The following is a 24,387-nucleotide window of genomic DNA, read 5'->3' as shown; positions in this document are numbered from 1 at the left end:
GCCTCAGTCAGTGCTTTGTCACATTAGGAAGCTGAAGATCACAGTCTGGAGAGCTGTTCTGTGAGCAGGCAAGAAACGACTTGTAGGAATGGCTCCAGTGGGAACATGTCCCTTCCCATCCTTGACTGGGGTACTCTTGTTGAGAGAGAATAGCCCAGCCTTTTTTTTGTGGTACATCTTTTCATCTGCTGAAATTCACAGGCTACACTTAAGCTGAGCCAGACCTGTGTTAATATCTGCTTTAAGTTATCCTTTCCCCATTACCAGCAAAGCTTGGATTTGAATGGCTGACAAAGCAGCCTGTGCAGCTCTCCTGAACCAACAGCTGCTGGAGCAATATATGGAACAAGCAGAGCACTAATCCCTGGAGACTTATACTGGCTTTGGTATGATCAGGAACAGAGGGACACAGCACTAGTAATGGTGTAGACTCCCTGTGTGGCAGAAAAAGTTCTCAACCCCTAAAAATGCAATAATTTGACAGTAACTGTATTGTAATCCTTTTGCTCCTGACCTCCTCTACCAGCATGAAGGGACAGGTGAGCTAGCACTGTGCACAGCTCTCACCTTAGACCTGAATGGAGCCTGTTTGGGATTTAATTGAACATCAGAAAACACAGCCTAAGCATTAGAGAAGACTTGACTTTAGAATTCAGTAGGGTTTATTCTACAAATCTTAGATCAATGCCAATGATACAAGTTTTATGAATTCTCATTAAAAATACAAGTCAGTATAAAGATTCCAATAGTAATATAATGCATGATGATTCAGTTTCAAAACTTAAGGAATGAATCTGGGTTTTGGACCATGCTACAGAAAAGGGGAACACAATGTAGAAGAAAGAATATTTAGTTTACCTCCCTTACTTCAGGAGGGGCCTGTGCCTTATTGCCACAATACCTGAAAAAGCAATATGAAGTGCATAGCAGCCTTGCCTGTACAGTCTCCAGGCAAAACCATTGAATTTCGTATCATAGTCCTCTTCCTCCCCGGTTCTGTTCATTAAGGTACATTTTGATAGCCTGATATCGCTGTAATAACTGTAAAGCTATTGCAACACCATCCCCCATAATGATTATAAACACCAGTTCTCTGAACTGTAAAATGCTCTTGTGATGCACTGAAACTTTCCACTGTGCTATCCATTTAGCCCAGTCTTTCCAGGAACACGAAATACTGATTCAAATCAAGGTGAATTAGTTCCATATTCAAAACTCTCCTATAATTTTTTTTTTTTCAATGAAGTCTCAGTGCAGTCTAATACTCAAATGTGTTGTTCATAGCTTCAGGCACAGTTAGAATATAAATCAGACAAATTTTCTTGAACCTAGCCCTCTGATACGATGAAAGGTGTTATAGCTTTCACTGAACAGTTGAAATTTGACCACAGAATTGCTAGATCAAATGCTTTGGAGTGGGGGACAACAAAACTACCCTTTCTGCCTGGGAGCTGCCTGCACTTACAAGAGGATTAGGCTTAATAAAGCCATACCCTAAGTCTAAATTTTAGAGGAACAGTTTATTTATCACAAGAGGTAACTCTTGACAAGACGTGCACCTCATCCCCCAAATGCTGTACATACTTCTGTTTATTCCTAGTGATATTTTCACCCTGTCAAAAATAATGGGCGTCTGTCTTGTTGAGCCCAGTCATTTCTTGGAGCAGAACCACATTAACATCACAGAGCAGGTATCATGCATCTATCTGCAAAAGCAGACAGGGAACTAGGTTTAACAATATGCATACATTTCCAAACAGAATTCTGGTGCAGACAGTGACATTTAACTGAAACTCAGCTTTTACCAAAATACTAGCATAATACAAAAATCCAAAAACACTGGGTAAAAAGAAGCTGCTGACTTCCACGCACCAGTTAAAGAAAACCCCCCCTCTTGCATAAATGGAGCAGCAGCACAGAACAAGCACAGACTTGGCTATACAAATACATTTTTTCTTCTGTAGGAATTTGCAAGAATTATCCACCCAACATCATACTATCATGTTATAGCATCATACCAATGATGGCAAAATCTAGTATTAAGCCATCATGTGGGCTAATGGGAATTTCTTCTGCCGTACTGAACACTGCTGTGCTTGCTTTGAATACATATTGTCTCTCTGATTTGTCTTTGTAGTAAATGCATCTTATAACAGTCACCTTTAGTCAGAAGTAAAAAAGTTTGGTAGCCCATATTGGGCTTTTAGTACAGTCAAGATGACGACAAAATACAAGGATGTCATTAAACTGCATATATTGTAGAAAACAGGTTTACTTTTCATTTAAGTCACATTTAATACAAGACAAGTTGGTCTGAAACTGTGAATTGATTCTATTTGGAACAAAGTATGGCACAGATTCCCAATATCTATGGACATTGTGTAAATAACACATTTTTCTCTTTGCAATGATTATCAATTCGCCAAAAATAGTTTAACAGTCAAAAGGGAAGAGTGAAGGAAAACAGATTCAGGAGAAGAAACTAAAAATGTTTAAGAATTGAAAATAAATGACTTCTTTTGTAAGAAACTTTATTTAACTTCATTTTTTTAAAAAAATGCATTCTCTCCTCAGAACAGATGCCACCGTAAAAAAAAGACTGCAGTAGCACACACTTGCACTCAAAGGAAAACATGCAAAACTGATGGCTGAAAAAAATTCTGCATAAAAATCCAAGACTTCAGGCAAAAATTTGCCCCCATGTGCCTTTAGGGACCCCAGACCACAAACAGATTTCAGTGCAATGTCTCTTGCTTCCAATTAGTGGGGAAACATATGGTAGAAGCTTGTCTTCTGACAGCTACACTCTCCCAGATGTTTGAAGCAAAAACAGTCTCAGCTATATTTTAAAATATCATTGTTAAACTGTTGCAGAAAGTACAAACAGAATTCAATGTCAGAATCCAGTGAAGAAAAAACTTTTGAGTTCTACCCTGTGCCATACACTTATTAAAAAAAAAATTACACAGAAAGATTTTATTAATACACCCTCTTTAAATTTTTTATTTCTGAAAGCAGCTCTTTATGCAAATCAAAAGCAGTTCCTGAGTAACTGCAGTAAACAGTGTCTTTTAAATATTTTTGCGCCTCAGCTCTTCTGTTTTGGTTCTTCCTTGTTTTTCTCCCTAGTTTTCAAGTTTAATCTCAGTTCTTTTTCAAAAATGTGCAAGTTCAGTTAGCATCGTTTCCAGAAGTCCACAGCTTGCAGGTCTTCCTGCAGCAACTATAAGATCTTCACATATGCTAGGTTGTACTCCTATACCTATTGCAGACTTTGCTCTCAAACCTGTACAGCATGCATTTTCACGTCTTCTTCAGCATACGCCGGGACTGCCACGTGTGGAACTTATTGTAGGCTGTCTGCAGCATCTCTTCTATATGACTTACCAACTGAAAGGTGAAGAGAGGAAAAAAAATGTCCCAGCTACTGAAAAACAGATACTCGGTTGGATTCTTCCTTTTATTCACTACGAGTAATCTCACTAAAATCAAGGAGGTATGCTAGATAAAGGACCTGGAGCCTCTACTGCCAAGTACCTGTAGAGGGGGCAGTTCAGAGCACTACTAAGCTGGGCAGGTCGGGGGAAGCGACACCCGACTGTACTCTCTGTTCCAGCATTTAGTCTGTGGTCATTTAGTCTGACATGGTGGGAGATGGGCGGGAAGCTGCTGAAGTTCTACTTCATGATGGAAGTGATAAATGAAATATGACTTCCCCTTTTGGCTGTCTCGCTTGGCTAAACTCAAATTATAGTTCTTGACAGTTTCTGGTATTACTCAGCAAGTTATACAGGGAGAGAAGAGATGCCTAACTATGTACCCAACTTCCCTCTGCTCATTTCCTAGTTAACAAAAAGTTAAAATGCCCTAGGCTAGGAAATTGCAAAGCTACCATCCTCTGATAATTACAATTCAAATTATTAATATGCATCCACGTAATTCCATGTAATTAAAAGAGTATTTTCCTCTTACATTTGTGCTTAAATACTGTCTCCGAATCTTTTCTTGGAATGGGCAGAGTTTTGTAACCTGAAATCTTTCCAAGTTGCTCCTCATTTTCACAACCTGAGAGAGACAGAAACCAGTATTATAATTGCTTGCACAGAAGTATAATTTCCTTTAACAAATTGCTCTCCAACAAAACACCCTGGGGGTAATTCTGGGGGCTACTTTATATATAGTTTGAAGAAGAGAAGTTATTAAAATATCAGTCTCTAACAATTCTTGAGTGTGTATTTATTTTTGAGGCAACTGTGATATGACTGAAAGTGCAGTTATTACTTTGTCAGTAAACACCACAGATAAGAAATGCACAAAACCCATCTTTTTTTGCTTCATGGGTTTTCAGGCCACATTTTGCAGCAACAAATCCAACATATCTGAATGCAAATTTTTATCTTTGTGATCCATGTGAAGTCAAAAGAAAGAACAGCAACAGAAATGTAAGTTACAGTCCTATACCTGGTTGTAGAGAGACATCTCTTCTTGAAGGCAACTTTGTTCTAAAAAGCAGTGTATGTTTTGAAGCTATGACTGAGTGATTTTTGCAATGGATAGAAGAGTAAGGAAAACTTTCTTGACACTGTGGAGCTTATTCTTACAGCATGGAAGGGGGGCTTTTAGTTAAGAGTGTTTTAAACTGGCAATGAGAAATCTGCAGCTGGAATACAGCTGACCATTCTGTTTGAAATAGCAACTGATCCTGAAGGGGGCTAACAGGAGGGACAAGGATGATTTTAACCAACAGCACCAGCAGAACTGATGAAAAAAGTAACGGTTTACATTGGTTTGTGACCTTCAGTGCTCGAGATAAGGAAGTGCATATGTTCTAGTTCCATAGTTCCAAGTTAATGATAGCCATTCTAAACCACGATCTGGCCACATCATAACCAGGGCCACACTAAGGAGCTCTGCCTTACCTTTTCTTCTAGGAATGGTGTGTTAACAGGAAAGCAGGACCAGAAGTGTCGTAGCAGTTCCCCTACTGCCACGTACAAGTGTTTTAGTTCAGACTGAACGTCATTTGGCACCATCTCTGCAACAGGAAAAAGGTTTTGTCACATCACTCAGAACTATCATATGAGGAATGAGAATATAAGGTTACACTAAGGAGCTCTGCAATATATGTTTCTACTAGAATCACAGAAAGGTTGGCTGGGAGGGAACACTGAGATGCCTCACACCTGAAGTAGCACTACCAGCAGTATTGGATCAGGTCAGCCACTATTTATGGCTATATACCTGGAAGCTTGTATATTATATAGGGAGAGAATGGACACCAAACTTAATCCAGGATTAGAAGCAGTATATTTGTGTTGTTCTAACAGTGTGCCAGTACTGCCTCTGGGACCAGCACCTTGTTGTCTTCACAGCACTAAACGCTGTGGGATGGACAGTGCAAGCTCTTCCCTCTCTCATGCTGGCAGTAAGAATACAGTCGCAGCATGTGGAAGATGAAAAATCCAGGCAGGAAGAAGGAACTCTATCCCAGATACTCTTAAAGAAGAAAGGGTGACAGGGTTCAAGAACAGGGAAGGAACCACCATCATAAAAACCAAAGACAAAAAGCACAACTGAGGATGACAGCAGCACAGGGAACTGAACAGTGACTAGTGAACTCTAGGGTGAGGCTGGTTAGGTTTAAGGAAAAAAAAAGAGCAGTGGTCAGGTTCAAAGTAGTGGAGTGTACCACCCAGTATCTCAACGAGGATGGGTAAGAAAGCCTCACTACTGCTTGCTGACTCCTTTCTGTCAGTACCATACCTGCTTTTTTAGCTGTCTGAATTAGCTTCTGCTGCTCTTCAGACCAAGTAACACAAGTTAAAACTGGAAAACTGTTACAAACCCTGCCTTGTGAGAACAGGGGTTCATCCGCCGTGAGACTGAAGAAAGGAACTCAAACTGGCTGGAATGTGACAACAGGGAGGGGTGGCTGAGTGGAGATGGGAGAAGGAAGGGTTGTCTGTTTTGCCCTTGCAGTCTACAAGAGAGTTGTCCTTTTTCACAGCAAGCTGTGGATTTTAAATGCAGGCTACAAAAAAACTAATTCCAGACAATTATCTAGACCTTGGCTCCTTAGAGCTTTCTCAGAGTACACCTCTATTTGCTAAAATCCAGGAAAAAAAAAAACAAACAGAGAAGAGAAATGCTGAACAAGCAAAACCCATTATATGTAAGGGAACTTAGTATCAAGTGCATCCTTCATCACCTGCTCTGTAAAATTTTCTCTCACTCACTTGCCTCAGCACTGGTGTAGCCAGTACCACCCTCATAGCTGTTGCTCTTCTTTAGTTGCTGTAACCCACTATTATTCCAGCTACATGTTTCCATAATTTCCTTTATGACTGTAACATATTCTAAAAGGCAGATGAAACAGGGAGCCAGGTACAGCTGTATAATGCAGTAAAATACGATTAAAGTATTATACATCATAAATCCTTACGGTTTATGGCTTGCTGTGTTCCACCCTGCATAAGTGCTCCTCCAGGTGACAGGACTGCAATAGTGCTAGTAGCATCACCACTTGAAAGAACCTGAAGGGAGAGGGAACAAATATTTCAGATCACTCTTTCCAACAGAATCTTTTTAAAATGGGTTGTATTTGAACTCCACTGGCAAAGACAGAGTTGAGCAGATACAAAGGAAGTTCTGATGAAGAGTCTGCTCTTCTCCAGAATTAGACACAGTCCTTTTAAGTGCTATAGCTCATGTTTTCAGTGAAAGCCTTCCAATTAACTATGGCCAAACCAACCTTTTCTTCACCTAGTACGTGAACTGGCTGTGCAGCTGCTTTGAAAGAGACACAGAATTAGTATACAGAAATGTGACACATGCACATTTCTGGCTGCTTTACTCAGGGACAAATCTAGGCTTACTGACAGAGGAAGTTCAGATACTGCCTGGGGAGACTGGCTACATGGCTGTGCTGCCCTCCAGTTGCCAGGACAGAGCTTCTGTGCAGCCCACAGCGAGATCTACATTCTACCTCAGTGCATTCAGGAGCGAAAGACCTCTTCAGTTATAAACCTGCTTACTATGACCTCCTAAGACCATTATCATCCTAAATTTCAGGGGATGAGATGATTAGTATTGGCCAGCACTTCATGCTTCATGACTGTTCTGCTTTGCCACTTTATACCTTTACCATTTCCTCAAAAGAAGATTGTAACAGGAGAATATAACTCAGAGTATTGGCTGACTCAGTTTCCTATTGTTTAGATTTTAACCACAATAGCTCAAAAGGTATCATCTAAAGTTGTAAATCACACTAAATAACAAAACTATTGGAGAGAATTACATTTAGCCTGAAAAATTAAAATTCCAGTAGACATCAGACACAAATTATACAGAAAGCAGTATGTTAACATCAAGAAGGGAATTTTTTTTGAGTATTTTTCCATACCTGAGTTAGTTTGGGTACATATGCTTCCATTTCTTGCCTAATACTATGAAAAGAATTAATTATATCCTGACTGGTTGCATATTGCTGTGATTGAATTGGAGTTGGACCATGATAATACCTGTGAGGTGAGAAAAGGAAAAAGTGTATTAATAGGAGTGTTGGTAAACAGAAGTCAGACTCAATGGACAGTTCTTCAAATGTTTCCAATGAGCAGTCCAAACTATCTGATTGCACTTCTTTTGCCTGGGAGTGGATTTTCCTTGGAATCATATATATTTTCACATGTAACACATACATTTTTCCACTGTAAGCTGCAACAAAGTGCTGAACTGTGAATACAGGTCTGTTTAGACTTCCACAGAAATTACATATCAAAGCCCTTCAGAGTAGGCTTACAGAGACTTAACTTGCTGAAAAGCACCATGAAATCAAAATACAAATTTAAACAGGAATTCCACTCAGAAGGTGGTTTATGCAAGAGTTCATATTAGGTTTCTAAACTTAGCCTAAACACACTTGAGTGTGGCACAGCAGAGACTAAATCAGCTGATTCTGTGCAGGCTGTGATGAGAGACCTGCTAGGTTGAATATGTTGAAATAGCCATGCATATTTTGTTAACTTACCTATCAGACTTCTTTAAGCTTAGTGCAATAGTTTTAATGCTATTATTCTTTGCTAAATCTTCATATTCAATGGATTCCTGCAGTTTCACCTAAAATAAGCCAAATAATTATACACATTACTAACAAGGACACAATTCAACATATCTAGCACTTTCTTTTCCAGTTCACTGAGCTTAAATGAAAGGATTACTAAAACCTTAAAGAAAATGAAAGTGTGTAATGGTTCATGTCTACCCTCCGGAGGGAGCAGTGTCCAATACTGTTTAAAGTGTGCAATTTGGAAGTCTTGGCACTGTTGGTTTTTCTGCAGATTCTGGCCAAAACTTGCAGTCCCTGCTGCTTCCAAAAAGCGGTCTGCTATACATAGATCATTCTTTGTGCTCTCTATTTATGTTCATCTATCTCCAGATTAGCAGAAATAGTAATGATTTAATGGCTGGCGTGCAGGAGTGTAAGACTGAAACCATAGTTATTACCCAAGCTATCTGGTGACAGTAAAGCTACAGTTATTAGTGGTGAGAGAGAAGAGCAGCAATATCAGACTTTGTACAATGAGAAAACTAATTCTGAAGTCTCCTACTCTCATGCTACTCTCTTACTCTTCATCACATTTATTCTAGTCCTGGTATATTGTTTTCTCCCCAGTAAAAACTGCTGCTTTCAGGAAAGTCAAAGCTGTTGACTACATGTATTCTACAACCTTTTCTCACAATATACACAGGTTTTGAGTTCCCCTGGTATTTTCTTTTTAAGCTGTCAACTCTAGCAAGACTATTCAATTCACTTTTGTAGCAACTACAGTACTCTTTTCTACTCTGTGAGCCACTATAGTTAGTCTAAAACAGGCTGTTGCCCTGTATTTCAGGGCACCAGGCATCACTATGCTTTCAGTTTAACCTCACTTCAGCTTCTGACCTTAAGATGAAGATTGCCATGTGCCAGTTTAATCATCCCCTCTACAAGCAATACACTCGACAGGTTAACACTGGTGCTTGAACACCAATATCCCTTTCAGGTGGATGCTCTCTAGAAGTTTTCAGGTATTTCGAAAAAAAATAAAGGGGGGGAGGAGAAACAGACCCGTACTGAATGGAAAGAACTAGATTTCTGAGCCCAATCAGAAGCATATTGGAAAGTTTTTACTTTTGTTGGTCACCACTGAAGAGATAACAGAGCAATACTTCAAGGTGTAGTTCATCTGTGTTTACTAACAGAGGTACAAAGCTTCTTAGAGGCCCTCAGGTTCTTAGTCTATATGCTTCTTAAGCAAAGCTAAGTAAGTATCACTTTAGGAACCTTCAGCAGTCTTTTGAGAGATGGAGCTTCCAGTTCCATTCACTTAGAATTGCATCAGCTAACTTTATACCTTTTTCATTGGTGGCTGAAAGAAATCTGAATCCCTGGAGTTTCCATCCGTACTGCTGGTCTCACTGTAATGGTCATTTTGTGCTTCTCTTAAAATAGAGAAACAGCATTAAGAAGAATTCACCCCACAGGAAACTTAAGATACAAGCTAGAGACAAAGTAAATACACATGTTTCAAAAATTTTATATGCATGTTCACATACTGTATGTCAACTTTTTCCCCCTTATGTCTTCATTTCTAGCAGTTGATCTAGATAGGAGGAATCAACTCCACAAATAACCCTGTTTTTCAAGGAGGAAATTCAACAGCAGGGGAGGGTTCTTCTCCCTCTCTTCAGAAACAGTAGCATGCTAACAATGCAAGTGGGACACAGCAAAACTATGACTAAGTTAGAGACATTCTGCATACACACTTATTAGCAGAGCTATGGGAGCCCTGAGATACTACTATTTCACAGAATGAGAGCTATTGTTTTGCCTCCTTCTGAACTGAGAACCAGAAACACACATTACCCAGAAGAGACCATTTAAGTTCCAGTGTTCAATTTGTGCAAGACAGAAGAATAACATGAGGGAGCACAGCTAGACAGAAGAAAGTATTTAATTAGGATCTCTCACAGGTAAGGTCTGTGGGATTTGGGTAGAGGAGTAATCCTTGGTGGTCGTCTATAAACCAGTGTAAAGAAGACTTCACATCAAACCCCACTTCATGCCTCTTTTAAGAAGTTTCATTTGTGAAGTTCACTGTAAATACACGTAACGACCCAATACTTTTTTTTTTTTTGTCAGGGGCAGGGTACCACACTGGAGGTATTTTTCATCTGATCCACCCATGCCACACTGTTCTTCTGCTTCCTCATTTATTATGTCCGTGCACCCAGCACAGGAAGCCCTGGCAGACCTGCTCCTGGAAGGCAGGCAACAGCAACTCCCTGCACCAGGCCTCACCTCCACACAGCAAACAGAACACCACAGCCTTCACCAGGGCTAGAGAGCTAAGGCACAAACATCCTTTCTTTTTAATATGCTTTGTGTGATAACTGCTAAAAATAGCATTTGTCATCTCAGCTCTGAAGAACTTTTATAAACTAAAATGTAAACTAAAGGCGTTTTCATTTCTAGAGCCAAATACTTCATTCATAAGAGTTAAAAGAAAAGGTTGGATGAGTAATTGAAGATGTATTTTCATTTTGGAAATTCCTTAAAATTTGTTACAAAAAACCTTTTACATAACATTAAAACTTACTGTTTCCTGAGGCCAGCTGCAAGGACCATGGCACTATGATGATTAAAGCGTTTTATAATGGCAGCATTGCTACTTTCTCTAGCAGATTTTGAGGCATTTGATGTAGAGGCCACAGAAGCAACACCATAGCCCTACAAAGAAAACAACATTAGTTACCTCCTGCCCCAAAACCAGGACAATTCTGTTTTCTATTGAGTCAGGAAGCTTGCATGCCACCTCCTCTGAACTCTACCAAGTGATACTGCATCATCAACTGAAGCAATATATTCCTACCTTGCCCCACCATCACCTTATGTGCTTTGAAAAATCTCCATAGACTATTTTATTCTGCTAACACTGGGCAGTTTATAGGTGTCTGAGAGAAGAAAAAACTTCTTAAATAGTTTCATAAGACCATGATCTAAGTAAAAACACAACTAGCTGAAAAAAAAATTAAGGATCACCTGTACAAACAGGCATTGATGGCAAATAAGAGCTAGCAATTGTTTTGTTTTACTGACCTCTTTTTAACATCTTGTAGGACACCAGCAGCCCACAGGCCAAATGACACCTGTCAGGAAGATGTGATACCACTAGGAATTCAAAAAAACCTTAAGCCTTACTGCTGACAGTGTTCCCCAGTTACCAGGTGGCTGAAGGCAACTCACTCTACCTCATGCCCAGTTTCATGTTTGCAGTTAACCAGCCTCAAAAGCAGACTAGGGTGGTTTGCTTAACACTTCAAATATACCATCCTAAACAACTAGTCCAGTTTCAGCCTGCTAGTTTTGTACAACTTTCAAAAAAACCCAAAACAACCCAACTTAGAAATACAGCATTATTAATTACAACTCAAAAGTTTAAGTTAAATCAACTGCAGAAAAGTGCATCTTTAAGTTACTTCACGTTATGGTACACCAGTTACAACAATTGTTTTAATTTGTGCTTGGAGACAGGTAATAGTTCAAGTCAGACATATTTTAGCAAAACATAGCATTTAAACATAGTATTTAAAGCTAGACAAAGAAAACTGTATAAAATGTCCTTAAAATTAAGCCAAATCAAAAAACCAGCAATGTTGAAAGCGAGAAAAAATGCAAAGACTTTCTCCGTTTTGTGCTACTCTTCTGTATGTTGTCACAGCTTCTAAAAGGTAGGAAGAAACCAGAGTCCACTTTAGACGAAAAAAAGCCATGCCAAGTGAAATGATAATTCTTTAAAAAAGGGAAGTCCTGCTTTTACACCCAGCAGAGTAAGACAGACACGTGAGGCATACAAGTCCATGGGCACAGTCTCCATTTCTTTACACACATACAACTGTATAAATGCTGACTACCCAACCACTGCAGCAGCCTAGTAAGTGATGGGTTTTAGAATCACTATTTGTAGTTATTTTAACAGTAGAAGAACCCACTTTCTCCTTAAATGAAACTAAGTGGGGGTGTGCGTGGGATATTTTTTTTTGCCAAATACTTACTTCATCTAATGATTTATCTTCCAAAGCTGTTAAGTCTATCAGGGGGTTTTTTACTCCTTGAGACACCATTGTTTTTAACCCTGTATGAAACAAAGAAAAACATGAAAAACTGTATCCAAACAAGAATAAATAATTGTGGTATTATTATAGTTAACCTTTTTAAAAGGAGAAGACAAAGGTTCTGCAGATGCTCAAGTATCACTGTGACTTCAACTTTCAACCCTTTTCAAAGTTCCATTTAAAATAAGCAATAAACTTGGAAAATTACTGTAAAAGATCATCCTACTAATTAGTGCAGTTTTCATTAACTTCCATACATCACTGAATACTATTTGGTAGAAAAAAATAAATTGAAGACACAGTTATGGAACTGGGAAGCCTTAATTGTTTGTTTCTTCTAATTTTGGCACTGTTTTGCTGCCCTGCTTTGGATAGAATGGTAATTTGTATCTGGTGATAGGTTTTACTTGTGAAGGGTTGTGGATTCCTAATAGAATGCTTTCATTAGTCAGAATGCATATTAAAGAATGGTGTTAAGTGATCTCAACTCTCCACACTTCTGTATCATCACAAACCCACTTCAAAAGTTCAATAAAAACTTGTCAGATAATGCTTTCAGATTTCACATTAAAAAAGCTGACAGAGAACAGGGATGGCAACTCCTCTGGAAAATCTGACAGAAGATTCATATCCATCTATTACTAAAAACTGATCTGTAACAAAAGCTATACCTGTTGTAAATTGTGCATACACTATAAAACGAGGCCTTATGTAAACAAAAATTATTTTGTAGCAGCTGATGGCACAGCATAATCAATCTAGCATGATAGCATATTATGGAATTTATCGCAGATTTCCTGTTGCATGAGTTGTAATAAAACTTATTTCTAGTGCTACCACTTTCCAAAAGGCTCATTTGTTTCAAGAAATGCACTCACTGTGAAACATGCTAAGAATAGCAAAGCAATAGCTAACTTTCAGTGACAATCTGTAGCTTTTCACTTTACAGTTTGACAAACAAGATGCCCAGTAAACGAACGTAAGAAAATTTGACTTCAGCTTTGCTACATTTATGAGATATACCTTGGGTGTTGTGCTCTATGATGTAGCTAAGACTGCAGGAGCCTACTATAGAAATAAAGTCAAAAGCTTACCTTTTTCATCCAGTTTGGCACATTCTGCAAAGAGGTCTTTTGAGCCTGTATTGAGCCTGTCCCGATGGAAATAGTGAGACTGAAAAAATCGTGTCCAGAATTCCCTCTCTGTCATATTATGCGGAACATTTTCTGCATATTTCATTTTTACTGTGAACAAAACCCATAATGATTACAAAACGTTCCACAAATCTTAATATGGTATTTTATGTTAAAAGTTTCCTTGCTTGCTTGTTTCCTTGCTTTCTGTCTAACACTGCCTTCATTGATGCTGATTAATAGTAAGGGAATGCAGCAGTTAAGCATGAGCAAACAGGTACTCTTTTATGCCCTGCAATGCTAGCTAATGCTTTGAAAAGAAATGCACGTAAGTGTTCTGAATACTCTAATTTGAATTGCACATGCACACAAAGTCTGATTTGCCAGAGTTCTACTTATTCTCAGAATGGATCTAGCCTTTTTAACTAGGGGCCAAAATGAACCAGTGTCAGTGTTCAGTATAGTGCAGGGGAATGGTGGAAATCGGATTCTTTCCCTCCCAAAGGTGATTTCATGAAAAATAAGACTTAATTGAAATTCTGAGGAGGAGTGTATCATGGGAACAAAATATCTATTCACAATTTTAAAAAGGTCAACACAACGAGTTAAAATGTTTTTCTTTAATGGTATCAAGTTTTCATTCAGTTCAAGAAGTTTCTTTTAGTTCAAACATGCTTCTTCCCATCCAGCAGACTGAAGATACGGTCCTTTATACTTCCAGGCTCAGACTAACTAGACTAATTCTAGTCTTCCCACAGTAAGATAGTAAAAACCAAATCTTTAAATGAATGTATTTGTTATTTAAAGCACTATTCTTACCTGCAGGATATGTTCGAAATATGGACTCAATGATATCTGAAGTCAAATTATACCTCAGACCATTGCAGCCATCTGTTTGAGGCCGTACATCAGCCTAAGAAAAAGCATATAGGGAGGAAAAACAGTCATGTCTGAACGCCTTCTGTAACTGGAGAAGGAAAAAAACGAGCATGTTGCAATCAAATTCTGCTGCAGATAAAATAATCTTCTTCCTCCAATAATCCATAGCATATTTGATCACAAATAGGTATTTTTAGAATGAGAAAAGCATGCATTAATTACTTTATTATACTTGCCACTTAAGAGATGATTCAACAAGTAGACTCTAAACTTTAGAAAATGAAAAGCAAAGATCACTCTACCAGTCAAAAGAAGGTATGCTTAGTTTAATACCCTTGTTTCAAAGTAAAAGTAAGCATGTTTACTGTGTATGCCTAGTCTTTTGTTGTTCATTCAACAATTCAGCTAGTGAATAATCAGTGATGATAATGAAGTGACAAAAAAGGATTTATGGCTCTTACAACTTACTTCCTTGTACACTAAAACCATCTCAGTATAACTGATAAATAGCACTGAATTTAGAAATTGAGGGTAAGCCTTAGTCAGAACTTGCAAGTTAGATCTCAGTAATCTCTCTAGGAAGCTCTGGAGCAAGCACTCAGTCCAATTCTCGGTAACAGGAAAAAGTATGACTGCATATGCTGCTTTCTTTTATTCCTTTTCCTGTACACCTACACTCTAGTTTATGAAGTACCTTCTTCCTAGAGAAGTACTCATTCTGAGCAGAGCCAGACAGTTATTTTAACTTGAACTAGGACACACAAATATCTGAGGTCATCTTCTTCACAAATGTCAACACAAACAGTTAAAATGGAAGCTTCAGTTTTGAAGGTTTGGGGTTTGTTTTATTTTAATGTCAAGGTGTAAGAATAATGAGACAGGAAACCAGAGCAATCAAAAGTTCATTTGGTATCTGATTCAGGTATTTCTAGGGGAAAAAAGTGTTTGTAAGTAAGTGTTTGTACAGCAGCTAAGCCATAAAACAACTCCCACCTCCTCTTTCCCTCCCAAACCCTTGATGTGTACAGTCATTACAAAGGTGGAAATGGGCTTCCAGATGAAGAGTCATAATCTGTATGAATTTTGTTGCAGAAGTAGAAACTCTCTGTGGGAGGAATCTGAAGACTGTACCTAGATTACTTTTAGACTCCATTGAGATTACTGAAGCACAGTTTCTACAAATGGGTAACAAGTGCAATCTGGGGAGAAATAAAATGAGCTTTCACATATACAGCTTGTTCTTCAATTAGCTGAAAGCATGTACTGGTTTAAAAAAAAAAATGATGAGGGACTAAAACCTTTTGTGTGGCAAGTCTTTGCAGCTTCATTTATGCATGTTAATGATGCAACAGATACTCTTTAACTTATTGAGTTAATACACTGTAATCTAGTGACTCAGTTCACCATTATTCCTGTTTTAAGTAAGGCAGAGCAGCAGTGTGAACATCTGCCTAGTGTCAAAGTTCAAATTGAGCATCTTAAATTGACAGAATTTTGAGACTGCAGATTTCTGTAAAATCTTTACTTTTTTTTTTTTTTTCTTCTTTACACTTGCAGTAGTCTAACTAGCATGCAGAGTGATGTTTAGCTGAGGAACCAGGAAAGAATGACATTAAAGTATACAGGAATAAAGTACATGAGCAGGACTCTCACTTTCCCTGATTTGTTTGCTCTAAAATCCCACGTTAGGGGTTCAACATACCAGAAAGGCTGCAGAGATGCCCACATCCTGCTTACTAGGTGCCGCAGAATTATCCCCTGCATTCAGGCTTAAACGGTTGGCCCAGAATTCTTCAGCACTGATTACTTGGCTCACAACAAGGTCTTTATAGAGCTGAAACAAAACAGGATCTTCTTGCAGCATTCTGGTAAAAGAACGTATTGAATAGAATTGAAACGCTGCAGAATAAATCACTAGGATTTCCATAACTAACATGAGTTCACAAAAGGAACAGAAACCAACTTTTCTTTCAAAATGCTGTGCATTTCTTAACAAGATTGTGTAAACAACCAACCTCAATAGCTGTATTTGTCTCAAAAGACTTAAGAAAGGACTAAAAAAATGTTTAAGAAGTAGCATTAAATGCTGGAAAATAGTAATGCCTAAACCAAAGTTAATGTGGGATTAAAGTCTTGTCCTAAAATATTCTGCGGTGCTCTTGTGTCTTTGCATGTCCAGGACTGGAGTCTCCTGAACTGTAAAAGCACAATGAATTTTCTTGAACTTCCTTAACAAAGGTCTCAAGGTTGGGGTGGGAGGGGGAGAAGAGATTTCAGCACCATCCAATTCTTGTTTAAGATCTTAAAATTCAGTAGTTACAAGTTTCTATTCTAGTGCAAGAGTACAGTTTACAAAATATGGATGGGATAAGATACCTTGTAACACACATTACTCCGAGTCATTTCTTATGTTTCTGTTGGTGACAGGAAGGATCTTCATCTCTGAACTATCACAAGCAGCACAAGTGTTACAGAAACATTCAGTGCTGCCACTTCCACCAGGGAATAAAACTTTCACAGCAGTTATCATCCAAATATCAAGTATCACCCTTACTATCCAAAATGCAAATAATGTATGCACCTGAAACTTCAGTTAATTCATGTTCAAGCAGCTTTTCATACAAGCTGTGTAGCTATTTTGAAACCCAGTAGGCTATTTTCAGGGAAACATGCATGCATGTTCACAATCAACCAATAAGCACAGCAATCTTTAACATGTACCTCAGGGTCCTGATCATTTGCAAACAAAAAAGGAATCTTATGAATACACAGTACATGGTCTGGACTGAATGGAAGTCTGTAGCTGCTCTAAGTATGAAGTACGATGAGGTGAAAGTGAAAACTTTGTGGCATGACATCCCTATTATGTTTTAACCACCAAGGTTTTTCCAGTTTTTCTTGTTGGTACAGATATGGATTAGTAGCAGTTCTTACAAATTAGTGCAGCAGGAAGCAGTCTGTTACTCTAATTATTTCATTAAAACTTGGACTTTTGGTACATACCAGACACCCACATATCAATAAACAGAGGAAGTACCGCAGGGACTCTGGATGTAGTACCTTTCCAGAAACAGTTGAAACTTTTTTCCCTCATCTTTTGCAAATTAGGCTAATGAAGCCCCATCACTAGACTTAGACTTCTCATCATTAAAAGAGTAAACTATGAGTATGTACAGAGATCCTGTCTTTCTGTAACTAGAAAAGCTCTTAATGCTGCATGGCATAATACTGTAAAACTCCATATAAGGGTACAAAGATTAAGACTGCCCATGTACTCAGTATTTATAGTGTTAGAAACAGGGCACATAGCATAAAGCAACTAGTATGGCAGCAGTGCCAAAGCAGTCTGCACTGCCGTAGACCCTGGTGGTTGCTGCAGTACTGGAACCAGTTAATCCTGGATGTGTCAGAGCTCCAGCAAAAGGGCTCCTGCCCTTCTGCTGGGAAATCTTCTTGTAAAGATCAGATCTGCCCAGTGAGGCAATGTTCCTACGTTTTGAAAAATCTAGCTTTAAATTACCTAAGTTAAAAGCTAGAACAATCTCTGGAATGGAAGCTAGTAGATACAGGCTTCACAGCAGGTGCTAGAATGAAATGAAACTCATCCGGGGAGACGCAGAGAAAGGTGCTCTATGGCCACAAGGACTGGTTTAACACAAACATTTTAAACAAACGGAAGCATGTCTTAAAAGCCCTTTGGGGAAAAAGGCTTAGGTCCTGAATGTCTTCTCAAAACAATTTTTAGAATAAACATCCTGGATTTTTATTATTGTTTAATTACTGGATCTCAAGTGAGATGCATGAAAACACCTAACAAATGAGTATATAATAAACAGCAGGAAAGAAGATTTGAGGGGGAAAAGGTTATACAGGGAGAAAAAAAAATAAATACCACAAATCAAGGAAAGTGAGAACTTAAAAAAAAAAAAAAACCCCAAACTTTCAAGCAGCTTTTCTAACTGATACATGTATACTTAAAAAGACTAAAGAGACAGACTGGCAGTTGAGTGCTTTCATCTCATAGCCATGGACAGCAAAGACTGGGTGGCAGCCGGGCTGGCTGCTTTACACCTCAAGAACGTGTCACTGAGAACACAGATAGAGTCTCAACACGTTACAGTTCCATAAGTCTCAAGGAACTGCCTCTAAATTGAAAGCAGAGAGATTTTTACTAGAGAAACAAATGCCATATCACTAACGATGTTGCAATAACAACAACTGTTAGCAGAAATACACTATAGTTAGGCAACAATTAAAAAAACATTTCAGGCTCCTTTCCCTTTACCTGTTCTTCTCCTCAAGTTCTTTATTAGCTTTCCTTTTGAACTTGGGTAACAGTTGCTGGAGAAGATCCTTTACTGCGTCTCGCTCCTTCACTGCTGTGCTTTCATTGGAGAAGTGAAAGTTGGTTGTGTCCCCTGCATGCAATACTAGCTGAAGCTGAATTTTAGCTTTACCTTCTGGACTGATTTTCTGGCCTAGATAACACAGAGTGTATTAATTAGCAACAGACAGTAAGCTTATACAAGAAACTCTTTCCCCTAGAGTATTTGCTTATAAGCAGTTAACTTCATTGTCCAATTAAATACCATTATCCTGGGTGTGAATTCCAGCCATGAAAGTGGAACAGATAGTCTTCCCCTTAAATTAGTTTGAACCCTGCACCTTGTTCTCTCTAAAACACAAGACACTGACACCAGGAGCCTATTGCTCAGTACCCTTCAGCTACTGCTCAGGAGCCCTGATTCAGCTTTGCATTCCCCACATCCTCCATTAGAAAACTGCTGCAAATTAGATTGTCATCATCTGGACACTTTAACCTGGTACCAATCCAGGCTGCTGCTGAAAGGTGACAGCCTCATCCCCCCTTTCCACTTCTTCTGCTGCCTTTCTTGTGTGAGTGTTAGTGTTTCTGCAGTAAGCTGAACCGAGGAACTCATTCACTGAAAAGTAACCCCCTTTTGTTCTTCCAGCTGGACCAGTTCCCACAGAAGAAAAGTGGTAAGAAAGCAGATGCAGGGTGGGGTGACAGCATGTCTGTTGACAGCAAAGGTATGCTGGTTTCAAGTGGTGTGGTAAGCACACTTAGCTACTAGTACTCCCAAAGTCGATCACCAATGCCTCCAAGGTGTATTACACCCTCATGACTCATAAGAAAAACCAAACTCCTGCTTCCTTTCTTGTAACCAGAGGGAGCAGAGGCTAGAATAACTACGTTTATGGACTGCTGTGCTATACTGACTTTAGTGTAGCACTGCAAATGGCACTAACGTAAATTGGAATCTTATCCCTTTCTCCAGTGCACGTGGGAGACAGGACCAGATGTCACCACTAAATCATTATCCCCATTACAAATTTACAAATACCCCGCCCTTTTAAAAATTTTAGATGACAAAAAAGAACATCTTTCATCTAAGTTAAAGACTTCAATGCCTATACATGTAAATATTTAAAATATAAGCCGCTTAAGTGTAAGTAAATAGCTAAATAAAACATTCACAATGTTGATTATTATAGGTGAACAGAGCTTTTAAACTCCTCATCACATTAGTTTTTTAAGAAAACAGCATATTAGTTCTGATTCATCACACATACTTTTGATCATGCTGCAGTATTTGTATGTGACTTTAAACAGCAATAATCACTAAACCTTTACCAAGTGACGCACACAACTTTCTTTTTATTCCTTCTTTGGCATTACAGCCCATGGAATATGAGCACTAATTGGAGCCAGAAAGGCAGCATGCTATAGGCATTTACTGTTCAGTTTTGACTTGCAACTAACTACTCTGCTTTTGCAACAGCAAACGTTTATTCGGAATGTTACCCGGTTAGGCCAAACTACAGAAGCTAGCACTTTTGAAGCTATGGTCTGTTGGATGAAAATAAAACAGCGAGGTTTATTTTATATGAAAACTGAAACAGCTTTAGATGAATAGTTTAACAGATGACATGCCAGATAGTTTCTGTGTTAGACCCTGAAAATCCTATACTCTTCCTCAAACCTCCTCCCACCCTTCCCTCCACAAGCATATGGCACAGATTATTTTCCTGTCCAATTTATTGCAGAATTTTATCAAAAGTTAATAGTAAATGCTGCACAACTTAAACACTGGAAGACTAATGAAGTTTTGCAGTAGCATCCTTAATAATCTGGTGATACTTCCCCACAGTCCTGATCTCTGCTGCTACACAGGATAACATAGTCAAAGCTTCAAAACTTTGCAACCTTCCTATCTTTACCTACCAGCATTTCACAGCAAATAAGCTTTGGGTTGTATTTAAATGTTTATCGAAATACTGCTTACTGAAGCTGGAATAGGAAAAGTGATCACTTACATTTTATGTCTGCATACATATGGCTGACTGTGAATCGGTCTTTGCCTTCAGGTGCCCATGCTATCCTTTCGGCCATCAGGTACAGAGCTCCATCCTGCTTCTTCTGACGCACCTTCTTTACAATCAGTAACACTTCTTCAGATGACGTTGCCATTGTGGCTATAAGGAGCTATTAAAAACATACAGTTGAGCTGATTAGTATAATTATTTTTGTTGTAACACTTTCACTACTCCTATCTATATCAAAGTATTACAACCCACATTTACTTGTTAATGCCTACATCATTTCTGAAACATTCTAGATAAACATGCTCCCCTCTGTCACTGCGATCAGCAGATTTAAAGAAAATACTGCCAGCTACCTAAATAATTTATCTAATTATATTGTTGATGCTGCTTTTGCTCCAATAAAAGACCTGCAAATCTTACATTTAAACTGATAACCAAATTTTCCTGTTTTAATGTTCCTCTATTGGTTTTTCAAGTTCAGAATAATACCGAAGCTAAGCAATGACATAAATTCCAAATCTCCTCTGGCATTTGGCAGCAATTCCCTTCTTCAGTGTGAATGGCAGATGTTAAGTCATTGCAGAAAAGGGAAGGATACAAGGTATGTGACAAATCATGGATTTTCAGTTCTCTGTGCTAAAGATAAGGTAGCCCAATTGCACTCCTGTTTGTATTGTGGTGAGTTTTGCCCAAGGTTTGAACAATGTTTTGTACACTTGATTCCAGCTGGCCAGTTTCCTATCCCTCTCCCCCAAAGTCCGAGGGACTAATGTTATAACACAATGGTAATTTTGTCACCAGTCTCACATCAACAAGCCCTTTGATAGCTGCTGCATTTTTCTGCCCAGCAGTCACTATCATTCCTCTCTACAGGTTAACCCCACAGCCTTAAGTTTCTCAAGAGATTAAGGACACTGCAAGTAGGACTACATTCTGTTAACATACTGTCGTACACTTATCAAAAAATTACATATTTGGTATGTTTGCTGTAAATATTTAGTCTCTCCATTTGCTGTATTTTGTGTGTCATATACTTTGCTATTGATGCATAAAACAGTATTTTCAAATGCTGATATTCATGTTTCATGTGCTTTAGAATACCTGCAATACTTGCTGGGGCCTGTGTCAAACTTCAAACAGCAATCTGCATCAGCTATTACACTACTAGTAGGTATCCCAAAATTCTAAGATTTAAATTCACATACTTTTTGTTTTCCTTAAAAAAGCAGCAGCAAGATAGGGTATTTTACTCTGACAATCCAGACAGTAGCATAGCTTTCTCTTCAGCAGAAGTCTTACATGCCCATCTCCAAAATGAGTGAAGCAAAATACTCAGCGGAAGGACTTAATGGCAAAAGGGTTCTGCACTTAAGCTTCACTCCTTTGTCATTTCAGTCATCCAAAGCTTCGCCAAAGATTTCGGTGATGCTGAGCTGAACACGGGCTTTCACATCACCACCACTGCAGCAGTCACTAGAACACGCTGTGCCACATTCAGAGCAGCCCTGCTAGTACTTCTCTCTCATAGAAAACTGCATGGCATGATTTCAGGACTGTTTCCTAGCATAATCCATTACAGTCTCCCCAGCAGCTTTATTCTCTTTCAGTGCTATTTGCACTTAGCATTTTATGTAGTTGCAGGTCTGTAGTCTCTCATCAGCACCTTATCCTTACCAGAAAAGGGCACCTGGCCACAGACTCTAATAGACTAGAAACCTCAACATATGAAAGACTAAGGATAGGATTTTGACTTTTTTCTCCCTTTGTTACTTTACAGTCCTTTAGGGTCATAATTAACCAATACTGTAGAGACAAAGTCACAGAATGCAAAGGAATTAAACCTGCACTGAACAGAAAGAAAAAGGAAAGCATTTCCGTAGTCAGGCTCATTCTGATGTGAGTTGCTTTGCTTTTCTACCATGCTATTTCACCCACCTACAACCAGTCTTCAGCTACGGAAGAAAACGAACAGCCGCTAGCAACTTCTCCTTTACAACCACAGTGCTTCTAGCATAGTACCCTGCAGTGTGCAATCTGTGAATGCACAATTATCCCACAAGTGGCTCATTCTACCTTTTGGGAGGGTGAACACACTAGCTCACTGCTGTTCTTATTTATGTCATTGCTGTGCTTCCTTTTTGATGCAGTAATTTACGGTGGCAGTAGGATGATACAACTCACAAGCACAGTAAGCATTACCCAAAATGGAGAAAACCGCGAGCTGTCTTTTGAACAGTACATCAGAAAGAAGAAAAAAATATTACTAATCAGGATTTAGGAAAGTTACTGTCTTTCACTAATGAAAACAAGATGGCTTCTTGTTACAAGTAGTACAGAAAAATTTCTAAAATAGAAATCTTGCCTAGCTGCTAGAAAAGCATGAGGATGGTCTCCTACCGACTGCAGAGGGGAAGGCTACGTCCTTGCTGAGCACACACAGTACACCAGTCATTTTCTTTTCTTTCTGGACACTTAAGGCTTACTATGCAGAAGGGCGAGAGCCATCAATGATCTATTCATGCCTGCCCAAATCTCATAACCTCTATATTTAACAACTGAAGTTTCCAGGAATCAGTACTGCAGATGATGACACTGCTGCTCAAAGGGGCAAGAACTGCAACATGCATACAGAGAAATTCTGTTATGTTACATCTTTAAGTGATAATTTTAATCGGCTGCTAAAAGAAGCAGCAATAGAGTTCTTCAGCTGCAGATTTTTGGAAGACAAACCTTTCTCTGGTTTAAGTAAGTATCTCCAGAATAAGGTCATACACAGTTTATTTCAAATTCTCTGGCAGTAGAGCTTTTGAAGTGATAGTTAATAATTCCAAAAAGCACTTGGATCAGTCAGTAGCCCTAACCCTGGGGTATGTGTTGTCACCATTCCTGTCTTGAGGATGTTAATTTCAGCTGCAGTTTACAACTGGCAAGGTCTGTCAGGAAGCTTCAGGGCTGGCATAAACCAAGAAAACGTCCTGTTTGCTTATCTACCTAAAACCTTTCCTCTCCTAGTACTGTAGGAGTGAATGCAGCTTCTCGAAATACCTTCAGATTGCAACAGCTACCCTTCCTCTAATGCAGTGACTTCCTAACCACTTTTAAAACCAGATACCTCTCTTCTCTGTTCCTTACAACACCTATTCTGAATGCTCTCCGTTACCACCATTTCATTCCAGTCTCTTCCCGCTTGGTTTTGTTGAACTCTGAGCAGAAATAAAGGAAACCTTTACACATTTTAATAATCCTGACTTGGTCAGGGTAGGCATGGGCTGGCAGGTGAGCTCTGACAGATTTGATGCAGGCCTTGCTGCTAGGTTTCCACTCTCTGTGGGGAAGAGCTGAACACCTACACTAATGGCCCAGACTGAAGTACAGTGGCCCAGGTATGCAGCCGGGCCCCGATGGTTCAACCACACAGCCCAGGGACCTCCGAGAGGGGCCGGGGGCTGGCAGAGCAGCACCCCGAGGGGCAGCAGCCCACCTGCCAGAGGAGCGCAGCTCAGCACAGCAGGGGGGTCTGCAAAGGGCCGTTAGTCTTGGAAACGGGCGGGCATGGCGGCGAGCGGAGTGAATCCCCAGTTTGCACCCCTGAGCCCGCCTGAAGGGTCAACCCGGCATTCCTCCGCCCCTCGCATCACCTACGCCTCCTGGAGCGGAACGGGCCCGCGGACACCCCGCACGGCACTGCCGGGGCTCCGTCCGACAACTGCCGTCCCCGGCAAAAGGTGGCCTTGGTCCAGGAAGCCGGTGCGAGGGCACCTCTTTGTCTATCGCCCACGACCAAGCGCCCCGGTAAAGCCCAGTGCCCCCCGGCCGCGATCCCGCCGGCACAGCGCTGCCATCTTCCCGCCGCCCCCCTCCCTGGGCGCAGGCC

At 39.6% G+C, this 24,387-nt stretch overlaps 1 protein-coding gene across 1 annotated transcript; it reads right to left on the bottom strand.

The window, feature by feature from the left end:
• Positions 1 to 644: 644 nt before the first annotated feature.
• Positions 645 to 23,819, bottom strand: GTF2H1 (general transcription factor IIH subunit 1). Its single transcript, XM_026850196.1, has 14 exons — positions 20,505 to 23,819; positions 18,451 to 18,643; positions 15,868 to 16,030; positions 14,106 to 14,199; positions 13,248 to 13,397; positions 12,094 to 12,173; positions 10,638 to 10,768; positions 9,393 to 9,480; positions 8,027 to 8,115; positions 7,403 to 7,520; positions 6,443 to 6,533; positions 4,920 to 5,035; positions 3,973 to 4,065; positions 645 to 3,390 (listed from the first exon to the last, which is right to left on the bottom strand). The coding sequence occupies exons 1-14, from the start codon at positions 20,656 to 20,658 to the stop codon at positions 3,304 to 3,306; spliced, it is 1,647 nt and encodes a 548-aa protein (XP_026705997.1). The 5' UTR covers positions 20,659 to 23,819; the 3' UTR covers positions 645 to 3,303.
• Positions 23,820 to 24,387: the final 568 nt, after the last annotated feature.

Source organism: Athene cunicularia, assembly GCF_003259725.1.
Source record: "Athene cunicularia isolate RWA chromosome 5 unlocalized genomic scaffold, athCun1 chr5_part2, whole genome shotgun sequence".
In the NCBI taxonomy this organism is placed as follows: Eukaryota; Metazoa; Chordata; class Aves; order Strigiformes; family Strigidae; genus Athene; species Athene cunicularia.
This window is presented reverse-complemented; position numbering and strand designations above follow the sequence as displayed.

Coding starts and splice junctions, on each gene's coding strand:
- GTF2H1 (XM_026850196.1), bottom strand. CDS start 20,658: ATGGCAACGTCATCTGAAGAAGTGTTACTGATTGTAAAGAAGGTGCGT. Junction 4,066..4,919: donor CACCATTCCTAGAAGAAAAG/GTAAGGCAGAGC, acceptor TGTCTCTCTCAG/GTTGTGAAAATGAGGAGCAA. Junction 3,391..3,972: donor GACAGTATTTAAGCACAAAT/GTAAGAGGAAAA, acceptor TTCACCTTTCAG/TTGGTAAGTCATATAGAAGA.